Genomic DNA, 13,808 nt, shown 5'->3' with positions numbered 1-13,808 from the left:
TTATATGTATATGAGAGCTATATCTAAATCTGAACCGACTTTTTTCGAACAGACCGTTTGAAAATTGTTGTTACTACGGCCACATAAGTGCAAATCCGGTGATAAAAATATATGAGAGCTATATCCCAATCTGAACCGATATTGATGACATTTTCCATGTAGGTTAAGCTCAGTAACAAAACAATCTGTGCCAAATTTTGTGCAGATCGGTTGAAAATTGTAGTTACTACGGCCATTAAAGTGCAAATCGGGCGATGCATATATATGGAAGCTATATCCAAATCTGTACCGATTATTACCAAAATCAATAGCGTTTGTCCTTGAGTTTGTCAAATCAGAAAGTGATTCTGAGTCGATCGATATACTTATCAATGGGTTAAGCTCTTCTCCTTCTTAGCGCTGCAAACAAACAAACTTATAATACCCTGTAGTACAGTGGTGGTGTAGTGTATAATTATGTGTACAAATCTTAATTTATTTAATTTGACTTCTATATTCTGCAAATTTTATTTAAAAATTCTGTACTTCACGGATTATCTATCTAGTGCTAAAAAAATATACGGCCATTACGAATGTTTTTTTCTTTTTTGCTGTACGTTGACTTTATACCGGGCGTTTTTAGAGTGAATTTGAGTGCAGATTCCACATTTATTACTATACATTGGTTTAGTTGTGCATTTAAATACAAAGCAAACAAAGGACAAGTTGACCCGCAACTCTGCAGTTTTGTGAGTTCCTTTTTTATTCATTCAATCGAATTGGAATTCTCAAGGCCAAAAAACCTGTAGATGGTCGTTAGTAGCCAACAGGTTTTAATATTACAATATAATCAGGTTTGTAAATATCCGTCAAGCAGTTGCTGTGTCCTCATTTTCTTTTGCCCTAAGGCCGGTAAAAAGCTCTGGCGAAATGTTTGCGTCTTTAAAAAATGCATGTAAGTATCACAAACCAATTTTTCGCTTTGTCTTGGTGTGGAGCGATATTGCCAACATTGAAAATTTTTTCGGCATTGAATAAAAATTTATGAATCAAGCATTTTTAGTTCAACAAAAGGTGCTTGCTTTATATACTAACATAGTCATTCCGTTTGTAACGTCTCAAATATTGGGCTAAGAACCAAAAAAAGTAATTCATTAACTATAACCATCACTGGCTTACACCCAGAGAAATCATTGGTTGGAATTCTATTTTGAGAACAAAAAGGTAATAATATCAAAACAATTTCGATTGTTTGAATCACAGCTTGGTTATTTTCATAGTTCAGTAGCTATCTTAACTACTATACATTAAATTGGGTTAAAAGAAGATGATACTTACCGATATATCAGTTACATCAATCATTTCCATAAAAAATAAATTCATTTTGCTTCTGCCAGTTGTATCAACAACGTTTTATTTTCTGCAGTACCACCAAAGAGTTAGCATAACACCCTACCGGAAGTTGTGCTAACTGCCATACCATCCACTAACCTTTACCAGTTGTTGTGCAAACTATCCTTCCGGCAGTTAGTGCTGCATATAGAATCTTCACATACCACTAAAGAATTTGGAAACCGAGGTTCGAGTCCCCCGGTAGATCAAATTTTTTTTTGTTATTTTTTCTTAAAACTTATTTAGGACAATTCGGCTTAAAAAAATATATGTATTTCTTATTAAACATTTTTTTAAACCTATAGGTGTATGTCCATTACTGGCTTAGATTCTGTCCAAACTACCCCCAAACACTCGGCTTCAAAATTGGATATCAAATTCGTTTTCTACTATCAAATACCTTTTACTTGAGCCCCTTATTGCCATAGTAGGCAAACATGGCCGGTTTGAAGAGAGTTTAGGGTCGGACTCTGAAATAATATCAGCATCGTGCTAGAGCACGATTTTCTTTGATTTTTGGGTTTTGGGAGTGGTGAGGTCACTCAGACACCAAGGAATACATTTTTATGTCAGATTTGTACTCTACTTTTAAATACCTTTCATTTGATACCCATATCGCCCAAGCAGTAAAAGAGTCCCGTTGGGGGATTTTTTGGGGGTGGGGGTGGGGGACCCCCCAAAACCACTTTGGACGAAATGTATGCACCAAATTCGTACTCTACTCTTAAATACCTTTCGTTAGATACCCATATTGTCCCAATCGTTAAAATGTCCGTGCGGGGGGACTTTTGGGGGTGGGGAGGCCCCCAAAACTTTGGGCGAAATTTGTATACCAAGTTCGTACGTATGAAAGGTATTTAAGAGTAACCTTTCATTTGATACTCATATTGTCCTAATCGGTAAACATGTCCGTCCGGGTGGGTTTTGAGATAGGTTATTTGACCCAAAAATTTTATAGCAATTTCGAAATTTGGGGTACCATAAGGTGGCACACAAAATTTCGCTTAAATCGGTGCACGCATCTCCGAGATCTGGCGTTTTTGAAAATTGGGGTATGGAGGAGGCTCCGCCCCCTTTCGGATATCAAAAATGTAGCACCCTATTTTGACCAGGGGACCAAACTCTACCATCTGTGAAAATTTTGCGAAAATCGATTAAGCCGTTTTTGAGTCTATACGGAACAGACAAACAAACTAACAAACAAAGCGCAACAATTTCTTTGTTATACAATAGAAGATTCGATAAGCAGCTGACCCCTTTCGTTGACATCAAACCTTCCTCATATCTAGCGATGTGCATTAGCATCACTTCCTACAATGAGGCTCTTTTTCCCTGCAGATGAGGCTTCAACCAGCACCTTAAGGCTTGAAGGCGGCATCTTTGAATCGTTTGCCATATATAGGGAAGCCAGCCAGTAATGAGACTTATTAATTTCAAGACTGGCTTCTACTGAATCTTCAGTGCTTAGCGACGGAAGAAGAAAAACATGCCTCCCATTCCCATACCCTTGGGAAGATTTAATTTCGGAATTCTTAGGAATCCATGATTCCTGGATAGGAATGACATCAAATCCCCCTGCCATCAGGAGGACCTTTAGTTCCGCCGAAGCGGCCTTAAAATGGCGGAAATTTATCTGTAGAAACCAGAGTCAGGATTCGGAAATTCCACCACTGTTGCGTTAGCCTCGTCTTCTGATTCCGACAGGAGTTCATCCTCACAAGATTCGTTAGATCTTCTCATGATGAGCTTCCGTACGCCTTCAGGGGCAGGTGAAAGATTTTTCTGGAGATTTATCCAAGCGTGCGCTATTGGTCGAGAAGGAATAATATCCTTATTGACTAGATCCTTGATGACAGTCCATTGACTATCCCACTCGAAATATTCCTACGTAAGCAGCCCTGTTCTTCTCCCTTGTGGATAACTGTCCCTAGCGACATTAGCAAAGGTTCTTAGACCAATCTTACTATTGTTCGCCCTAGTTTTTTTAGGCATGGGATACCCTCCAGGAGACCACAGCCTTTTGGCTGACTGCGGTGCAGTTTCCGAATCTAGACGTGTAGTCTTTGTTGTATCCTGTTCAGCAAATCGCCGAGCTCAATTTAGGAAGTCTCTCTCCCTGACACTGAGAGTCTTAGGATCATTCGCACCAAGCCTCTCAATAAACCTAAGATCGATGAGCCTTCTGTTATTCCAACCTCTTCGTCAACCGGCTAGTGGAGTGCGGAGCAGCCGTTCCACCACTCGAGGTTTCAGTAGCAGACAAGCTCTTTAGTTGTCGAAAATAAATATTCAAAGGCGCAGCGGACCCGATTCAGCTAGTGAGCTATAAATCCGAACCGGTTGAATAATGACTGATAAGGGCTCTAGAAGAGAAAATCAAACAATACATATATATGGACGTTATATGCAAATTGGAAACGATGTTTATGAAATTCACCAATAATCTGTACAGTCATCAGATATCTTTGAAGCTAAGTTCATAGGGATCAACTAACAAATGTCCACATTATTACGATGTAAGTCAAAATCGGATTTACTTATATATGGGAGCTATATCCAAATCTGAACCGATTTCTTTCAGTTTTAATAGCCTGATCGGGTGAACAGGCAGACGGTCCGTATACTTATCCGAGTCGATTCGTATACCTATAAATAGTTTTATCTTTAACCTAGTACTGACTTCATTCGCATCGAAAATTATTGCGAAATCAGACGGACTCTATTTTTCGTCAGAATACAAATGAAGCCAAACAAAATAGACAACAGTTGATGGGCACCAACATCTCGCACTATTGGCGAAATGACCGATATAGGTATTTTTTAGGGTAATTTTTTGTTTTGTTTGCTAATATTTTTTTTTTTATTGATTGAGAATAGATTCAGCTACAATAAAAACAAAAACCAGAAATTTTATTCATGTTTTGGTCTTTATTTTTTGTTAAAATTGTAACAATTTTTCATTACAATTGCCGCTTCTACAACCATTTTATACGGTACGTATTAAATTAACATTACCAATAGCACTAATAATATTGATTTGAAAAATATTTTCTTGTTAGTTCTAATAAAACCTTTGAATTGAAAACAATTCAAAACATTCTTCGTCTTCTTGCATTTGCTTACCTTTTTACTTTTCGCTGGAAAAAATTGTACTCAGCTGTTTACTGTACACTACATGGTAATTATGTCATAGTGAAACCTCCATCTTGCCATCAAGCTGTGATGGGGCGGACTAATATCTGCACCCTCTTTTCAACCTAACCTAAATTAAACACATAATTACAATTCTTTTCACTTAATTCACCTTTGAAATTATCATCAATTATTCCTTGGTACCTCCACTGGACTTGACTATTTTTTATCTCTTTTTCTGTAAACTCATAACAAAACCAACTGAATAAGCCGCCCATCGAAATGAAAATAAGCAGATAATTGCCTACGTGATATTTATTACTGTGTTTTATTTACCAGTCTAGCGGACTCACTAACATATGGATAAATAAGACTCTCTTCACGAAGTATGTAGTATTTTTACTGTTATAAGTTAAATGAGCACAACTTTCCAAAAGACTTTGTCAGCATCTTCCACTTATATCCAAATATTGTTGTTGTACCTGCAAGACCAAGCTGAAACAAATAATAAACATACCAACAATTGGAAATTTAGTACTTATTTGTGTTGACAAATGTTGTTTCGTCGTAAATTAAAGCAATTTTGTTTGTATTCCGTGCCAAAAAATGTGTGAAAATTTTTCACATTTTTCAGGGGAGAAAAAGGCTACGGAACAACTAAAAGTGAAAAGTTTTCCTTTCATTTGCTAAATTGAGTTTCAGAACAAACCCTATTTTACAAATAAAATCTGATTCGTTTCTTTTTAAATAGTTTTGTGATTCATTGTTTATTAATTTCGAAGGGGTTGAAATTGCAACAACATACATGAATTTGAGTACGGTACACACACTCCCAGTTGTGTGTAAACATCTACGTAACACCTGATAAATTGGTTGGTGCCATAGGAATTTTTATATGCAAATGGCAACATTTTGGCCAAAGAAACCCCCAAAAAATCAACTGTTGTAACCTTGTCAAACCTCCGAAAGAACGATTTAGGGAAATTTTTCCCCAAAAATAAAACGTAGTACCAGCCTTAAAAACGGTTGAAAATTTCGGTACGTATTGGGTTTTGTCACCATGTGTCACCCTGTGTTTTTAATAGCAAAATTGTTATGGAATGTTGGCGACGTTGTTAACTTCACGCTGGTCACTCTTTTTCGTCCGAAATCGATGACTTCTTTCTGTAATCGACAATTAATTTTTTTAACCACTAAAAATCGCCTTTGACCCTAATTTTGCATCATCCGGAATGGTCCAAAAATCGCAATATCATAGTTAAAAACAAACATAAATAATAATTTTGGCAACTTACTTACCATAAACGTGCTAAGAAGAAGTTTTCATTCTAATTTGCGACATAGTCCTTTGTGTAAATCATATCAAAATTCCAGATATCTTCATATAATCGGAGAACTTCTGCATAGCGGAATAAACTGGCCTGTGTTTCATTTACAAAATAATTATATAATTAATAATAATATTGTTTACAAAACTCGGAACAATGGCGTGGTTTGTTGAGAAGAGCAATCGTTAGGGGCATGAGAGTAACAAATCGGATTAAGTTAGTGTGTCAACAGTGGACAATATTAACACACTAACGACCACAATACTTTGATTGATTGACCAATAACGATGATAAATAGCTAGCAGAGTGCCGACCAAATTCAACACGTTCGTTTAAGATTTTTGCAGCATAATTTAGCAATCAGATTAGAGCAAAAATGGTTCGAGGACAAAACCCAATGCAAACAAATTCAGCACAAATAAAAGACCATGACGTCAGTAACATTCCGGAGAGTCATAGTGTTTTCGTAGAACGTTTTTTTGGGTCATTCCACTGGATGGAGTTTGCCTGCGGATGCGGGGCGGCGTTTGTAAATATTGGAATTACATATCCGATATATAAGATGATATTTCGTCAAATTTTGCATGATGTGCCTATAACATCCGCATTTAGCCAGCTGCGACATGAGGGTCTTATGTTTCTATATCGGGGAATGTTTCCGCCTCTCGCACAGAAAACCATCTCATTATCCATAATGTTTGGTGTCTTCGATGGTACGAGGCGTTATCTTGTCGATGATTATTACATGAATCCATATAAAGCAAAAATCATCGCGGGTATTGCGGCTGGGACGGTGGAGACCGTGTTATTGCCATTTGAAAGGGTGCAAACACTGTTGGCGCACTCAAAATACCATGAGCATTTTGCAAATACACAACACGCTTTTAAGTAAGATAATAATACTACCTCTACAAGTTAAAATTAACACGGCTTATTAATTGCAGATATGTTCTTGAACATCACGGCTTTAAAGAATTGTACAGAGGTATAGTTCCTGTGCTTTGGAGAAATGGTCCCTCAAATGCATTATTTTTCATATTACGCGAGGAAGCTAGCACACATTTACCACAAAGGGTATGTATATATACATATTTACCAGCGTAAGTGTCAAAAACAAAGAGTTTCCTTTATAATTTAGACATCTGCGTCAACTAAAGCAGCTCAAGAATTTATGTCGGGTGCTATCATTGGAGCAAGTGTTAGTACTCTATTTTATCCCCTAAATGTCATTAAAGTAGCAATGCAAAGTGATATGGGGCATGCTTCAGAAAGTATGTTGCAGTCACTTATGAAAATATACCGTGAAAGAGGCAACAGTATAGCTCATTTTTATCGAGGTTGCGGGTTCAACACTGCGCGTTCATTTGTTAGTTGGGGTGTCATGAATGCTGCGTACGAAAATTTGAAAAAGCTTATGTCTCCCAGCATATGTATTGATAATTCCAATTAAGGCACAATTGGGAAAATTGCAAAGCCCCACCAAATATATATATACACCTACCAATAGCCAAAGGTATGCATGCATACAACATCTCGAAGTTAAAACACACACACAACTGTTACAATGTTTATAGTTACTATTTATTAGTTAATTTTTGTATAATAATGTAATTAAACGACAATACGACCGACTGACGTCCTATACCGACTCATTGACAGGTTTGTTTGTATAGTACAAACTTATGTATGGACATAATTTTTCTTAAAGTCTATGCTGAAATATTATGTATAGTTTGTAAGATACCACATAAATAATATAAATACATAGTACATTAAACATATATTTATACATCACTAAACGCTTTGTATGTTAAAAGGCAAATTCTGACGTCACAATCATTAACCATGTTCGTATGTATAACCAATTAATTTCAGTCGTATACTATTTGTGAAAATGTGGTAGTATTCATTTCGGTTGCTAAAAAATGTAGCCTATAATTCAGCTACGAAATGAGTTCTTTTGAAAATAAATTTAAAATTTCGCATTTAAACCTTCATACATACATAGATAGTTTACAATTGTGTAGAAAATATTGAATGTATTTGTTGTGATTTTTAAGTTATGAACTTATTTAAAAAGATAAGCATAGTTCGCGTAATTTTACATATAAATATAATTTATATTAAATAAACTTTTAAATTAATCACAATATGAAACAACTAATTTTGTTAATAAAAGCATAAGTGTGGTCTTTTAATTTAAAACGATGGAAAACGGCAGTACATTCGACTTTTGAAATTAAACTTATATTTTAAAAATATTTTCATCAGTAATGATGATTTATAGTGACCGGATGTATTGTAGTAACTGCTGCCTTTGAAAGAATCGAAAGAGAGTCAGTGAAAATGGGTCTGGCATTAAATGGAGATAAGATGAAATGGAAGGTTTCAACTCCCAAAACGCCTTGTATAACCGAGCTGATAAAGAAAATAGAGAACATTGGGATCCACAACTTTGAGATAGTCAGCAACTTTATCTACCTCGGCACCGCCGTAACCGAAAAAAATTACACCAATTTTGAGATTAAGCGAAGAATTATACTGGCAAACAGATGCTACTTTGGACTAAGTAACAGATTATAAACAAGGCCACCTCTCGACAGACGAAGATTACACTTTACAAGACACTAATACTAACGTTTCTTTGTAAAATATATGGACCAGTTTGCGATAATGGAGAATATAGGCGACGTATGAACCACGAGCTGTATGACGACGATAGCATAGTTACACGCATCAAAATACAACGGCTGCGTTGGCTAGGTCATGTCAGAATGGATGAAGAAGCTCCAGCAAAGAAGTCTTTTGAAGGCATACGCGGTGGTACACGCAAACCGGGAAGACCAAAATCAAGTGGTGGGAGACACCTCGAAACTTGGTGCCAGAGATTTTAGAATGAGCGCAGAAGATGGAGGCGCTTGGAACGCTATTCTACGTTCTGCTAGTGGAACAAATATTCTGTCAGAGCTAATTATATTAAGTTAGTATTGGATTGAAACAATCGGTTGAAATTTTGCATAAGCTCTGCCAATCATTCATTTATTATCGACAGAATTGCTTTCGGTTTTCACCATAAGATGGTGAATACTGTGACGAATTAGGGAACTGAGTATAGATATCAATAGGTTGGCCAACGAACATAAGTGGCATTTGAGGCTAGACCATCTGAAGAAATGTAATTTAGACGTCGGTCAAGGACAAAATATAAAGCGCCGGCAGGGCGACACGCAGTGCAATCAAATTAAGACCTGCATGAATACTGCTCTACGAACTACTCAGTTCTCACGTGAACTACCTCTATCAGGAGACAAAGATCTCACCCGTGCCAAGACACAATCATGTAATCAAAGAGACCATCCTCCCGACACCGAAACCCAGGCTGGAACTTTAAGGTTCGATATGTGTGATACTATAGCAAGTAGAACAGTACTCCAATAGTGTCCACAGGTTGTGGATAGTGGAATGCTCCGTAGGAAGTAGCTGCAACGGCAGTCACGAAAAATCCGAAGTATCAAGCTCAGAGTCCCAGTGCAGCTCATGCATAAATACATAGTGCCTACGATGTTCCATATGAGAAGGCAAGTTATTGGTGCCTTTAAATAACCAATGGCCGCCTTGTACCCATGGCGATCGGTCCTTTGGAACGGAACGAACTTGTTCAAATGTGGCTATAACAATAGAGACCATCCTAATCACTATATTGTGTATAGGCATCCAGCGCCAAAAGACATTAAGTTGGTCCAGGGCGAGAGGTACATATATTAATGAGAGCGAGAAAAATAATAATTTTCGTCTTTGAAGTTTTAATAAAAAAATTAATTAATTTCGTGACTGAAACTGATGTTGTTCTTGTAGCCACATTTTTATGTGGAGGTGGCGATCCTCGTCCAAATCCTGTAGGTGAGCAAGCTCGTTCCGGTCCAAAGGACCGAACGCCGCGGGATCGAGCATCATAGGCACTTAGCATTTGTGCAAGAGCCGATGCCGCCCGGCCTCTCACTGAGACTTTCCGCTCGATATAGCTGATTGTCCGTGACTGCAATTGCAGCAACTCTGTATGGAGCATTCCACGATCGCCATCCTGTGGACGCTGGGTAGCTCCCAGCTAAATTTCTCGTGATAACGAGAAGTTCCAGTCTTTGTGTTGCTCATAGTTATTCCGTGCCGTGAATGTGATTCATCAAAATAGAAGGTGTCATATTAAGACATTTTACATCATGAGTGTTTGTTTTTAGATGTTCTTGTTGAATAAGCGAAGTGTACGTACATTTATTTGACTAACTGTATTTCGTATTGCAAGATAAATGGGTTTGCAGTGTGTACATTAAAAAAACAATTCTTGTAAGCCCTCGATCATCTTGTTCCAATTTTGCACCCTTTCTGTTCAAAAATTTTCTAGGTAGTCTACACCGCAAAATCCAAGTTTTTATAAATCGCTGCCTGCACAAATACTTCGAATTTTTTGGCCAAATCGTATTTCAAATAAGGAATTGTAAATAAGAAGAAACACTTCCCCTGTCGGTGTAGTAATCCGGAAAAGAAAATGAAATTGGGCCATATCCTACTATATATTTTATATACTCAAATTGTAAAGGACATATATATTTTATTTTTTAAAAGTAAATGCATTTTTAATAAAACTTAGAATGAACTTTAATCAAATATATAATTGCCATTTTGTTCGATAACCTTTTGCCATCTTCCTGGCAAATTTAGTATTCCACACTCATAGAACTTCTGGCTTTTATCTGCAAAAAACAGAACCAAGTGCGATTGTATAGCCTCATCATTGCCCAAAGTTTTACCATTTAAGGAGTTCTGCAAAGATCGAAATAAATGGTGGTCTAATGGTGCAAGGTCAGGGCTATATGGTGGATGCATCAAAAGTTCCCAGCCAAGCTCACCCAGTTTTTGGCGAGTGACCAAAGATGTGTGCGGTCTAGCGTTGTCCTGGTGGAATATAACACCTTTACGATTGACCAATTCTGGTCGCTTCTCCTTGATGGCTGTATTCAATTTGTCCAATTGTTGACAGTAAACATCCGAATTAATCGTTTGGTTCCTTGGAAGCAGCTCAAAATATACCACACCCTTCCAATACCACCAAACAGACAGCATAACCTTCTTTTGGTGGATATCAGCCTTTGAAGTGGTTTGAGCTGGTTCACCATGCTTGGACCATGATCGTTTTCGACTAACGTTGTTGTAAAAAATCCATTTTTCATCTCCAGTTATGATTCGTTTTAAAAACGGGTCGAATTCATTGCGTTTAAGGTGCATATCACAAGCGTTGATTCGGTTTGTAAATCAATTTCCTTCAATACATGTGGTACCCAAATATCAAGCTTTTTCACCAGTCCAGAAAGTAGCCATTGTTTATACAGTGATTGAAAATCAATGTGAGTAGTTTTATGGTTGAGTCCGGGAATTTTCTCAGTACAAAGTTGGAAATTCCGTCTAAACTGCTAGATTTCTTATTATTCATATATTGAATAATGTCCTCTTTCAGCATTCGTGAAGTGGAACTTATCTTGGTTGTGGCCTGCGTTGAATTCGTCGTTAAAGGTATAAATATGGCGAGGAATGACATTTATACAATCTGATATTCTCGAATGTAAATCTTTAACTGGGTGCAAAGGCAGTCTTTTTCGGAAAGTTTCTGAATAAAGCTCTTGGATCGGAGCTGTTGGTGAGTATGCTATCGTTTGCTGGCGAAATGGTGATTTATTTTTCCCAGTAAGTTGATAAATTTGTTTGAAAGCGGATGGACTTGGTTTAATATTCTGCAATCTCTTGTTGAATTGATCAGCCTGTTCCATGTTGACAGTTTCCTTGATAATAGTTTTGATCAGTTGTATTTGTTTCGATAATACGGTATAATCAGTGCTTAAACGGTTCCCCGTCCGGAGAAATATTTTTTTTTTAATTCTTTCTGCCATAGATGTTTAATTTTATACAATTTTTTCGCTTTTTCCGAAAGAATTTATATCCTTGGAAAAGGCTTTGTTTAGTATGGGCGTTATGAATCGAATTAAAAGACGCTTTGAAATCACCAATTAAAGTATCAATCTCGTGATTTTTAAGATTGGAAGTAAAAAGAGGCATAATGCGGGAGGATGCAGAGTACATATCCTAGATGAAATTGGGCCAATTTGTGTCTTTATATGACGTACATGTTCGTGGAGCCCTCAAGAGGAGTTCCAGCTGATTTACACGGAGAGATAGTCTAATTGGGAAATGTTCCGAAGAAGAGGGTAAAGTGGTGAACTCAAAATTAGGCATAGTCTTGTTCAGCAGATGTGGGCTCATCATTAAGTGGTCCAGAAACGAAGAGCGAATTGGGTATGAAGGCGAGGAGTCACATAGCCGATAAACGTCCAGGCTGTTATCTTCAACCACTCTCGTAATAGCTTGCCATCCAAGTTTTCAAGTAAATCACCCCATACAGGACTTTTCGTTAAAATCGCCACCCAATATATAACCATCAAAATTTCCAGACAGTTGCAATAACTTGTTAAGATTAGCCTCGAATCTTTGCGGAGTGTAATTGCAAGGCATATAAATTGATCCAATTAAAAATCTACCACGGGTGTCATCATTTGCAAACTCTATTTGTGCCAGCGCAGTAATTATCCCGACGTCATTCAAGAATATTCGATTATATTGTATCGTATTTCTAATAGCAATACCAACTCCGACTGAACAGTTATTATAAATGAAATTGTATCCGTCTAATTTTGCTTTTCTTTTTCCTTTCAGGTGACACTCCTGAATGAAGCCGAAGTCTATTTTATTCCGATGCAGGCAGTTTTTAAGGTCGATTTGACGACTAGTATCAACTAGAGATCGTACATTGTAAGTCAGAAACTTTATGAGGCTATGGTACATAATTAACTCGCACTTTTTTTAATAGGCGCAAAAATTCGATTTTGGCCTCTGTCTTCGGCATATCTGAATACTCAGATAAAAATATGTTGATCTCTTGCTCCAGAGTCAACTCTTCAGGTTCCAGAAATAGAGAAGCTAATTTCAAGAATTGGTCAATGACAGGTGGTCTCTGTTGCTGAACAGTGTTCTGTGCAGGACGTGAATTAAAAAGGTTGGAAAATGTGTGGCCAGGAGTTATCGCAGACAAGCCTACCGCCCTAGTGACATTTTTCCTAGCAAGAGATTTCTCCTCAATTGCCTTGGCTACTCTTTGCTGACGGGCCGCAACATGTTTCTTATACGTTGGACATCCCCGCCAGTTCGCCGGGTGCCCCACCTCACCACAATTGGTACAATAGGGATCTGACGAATCCTCCTTAGTACGTTGACACTCTCCAGGTTCGTGAGTCTTATCGCATTTGACGCACTTGTACTTCGAATTACAGTTCTTTGCAATGTGCCCCCAGCGTTGACAACACCGGCATTGTATTTCAGAATCTTTTCTCCTCGGCTTTTCCCAGAAGACAATTTGACCTAATACCAGAGATATCGCAAAGGCCCTTACCAGGAAATAAGGATACCAAGAAAAGGCCAGTATTGCTGTTTCTTTGAGTTTTATAGACTGTAACATTTGTTATAGTGTTCGGGACAATTTCATCCAATTCTTCCTTTATATCCTTTATTTCAGTACTAGCTGTGAGACCCCGCAAAATAAAGGAACTCTGTTTCAATTCCTTTGGTGTGAATGAGTAAGAATGAATGCCCTTTTCCCTCAAAAGGGCCATCATTGATGAGCGAACGGACGGATCAGCGAAAAATATCTTACTTTTATTCTTATTCATATTCTTTACCTTGAATGAGAATTTAGGTATGGTTTCCCTTAAGGAGTCAACAAGCGCCTTGATGTTAACAAAAAAAAAAATTGGTGGACACCATTTTGGTTTGGTTTTACCGTCGTTGTTGTTGTTTTTATTGCCATCGTTGGGCTGGGTGTCTTTATTTGCTGCAGTAAATGTCGATGCAAAATCCACTTGGGAAAGTACACTTAGA

General features: G+C 37.5%; 1 protein-coding gene across 1 annotated transcript; it reads left to right on the top strand.

Moving 5' to 3' along the window:
• Window positions 1–5,695: 5,695 nt before the first annotated feature.
• On the top strand, window positions 5,696–7,921 carry LOC106086873 (mitochondrial nicotinamide adenine dinucleotide transporter SLC25A51). Its single transcript, XM_013251698.2, has 3 exons — window positions 5,696–6,719; window positions 6,776–6,905; window positions 6,970–7,921. The coding sequence occupies exons 1-3, from the start codon at window positions 6,208–6,210 to the stop codon at window positions 7,279–7,281; spliced, it is 954 nt and encodes a 317-aa protein (XP_013107152.1). The 5' UTR covers window positions 5,696–6,207; the 3' UTR covers window positions 7,282–7,921.
• The last annotated feature ends 5,887 nt before the right edge of the window (window positions 7,922–13,808 follow it).

The sequence above is a fragment of the Stomoxys calcitrans genome, chromosome 2, assembly GCF_963082655.1.
Source record: "Stomoxys calcitrans chromosome 2, idStoCalc2.1, whole genome shotgun sequence".
NCBI classification, from domain to species: domain Eukaryota; kingdom Metazoa; phylum Arthropoda; class Insecta; order Diptera; family Muscidae; genus Stomoxys; species Stomoxys calcitrans.
Note: the sequence above shows the minus strand (reverse complement) of the source record. Positions and strands in the feature narration are given on the sequence as shown.

Excerpts from the sequence above, each read along its gene's own strand:
- LOC106086873 (XM_013251698.2), top strand. The coding sequence starts at position 6,208 with ATGGTTCGAGGACAAAACCCAATGCAAACAAATTCAGCACAAATAAAA. Across the intron at positions 6,720-6,775 it reads AATACACAACACGCTTTTAA|ATATGTTCTTGAACATCACG; the intron begins GTAAGATAATAA and ends TATTAATTGCAG. Across the intron at positions 6,906-6,969 it reads GCACACATTTACCACAAAGG|ACATCTGCGTCAACTAAAGC; the intron begins GTATGTATATAT and ends TTTATAATTTAG.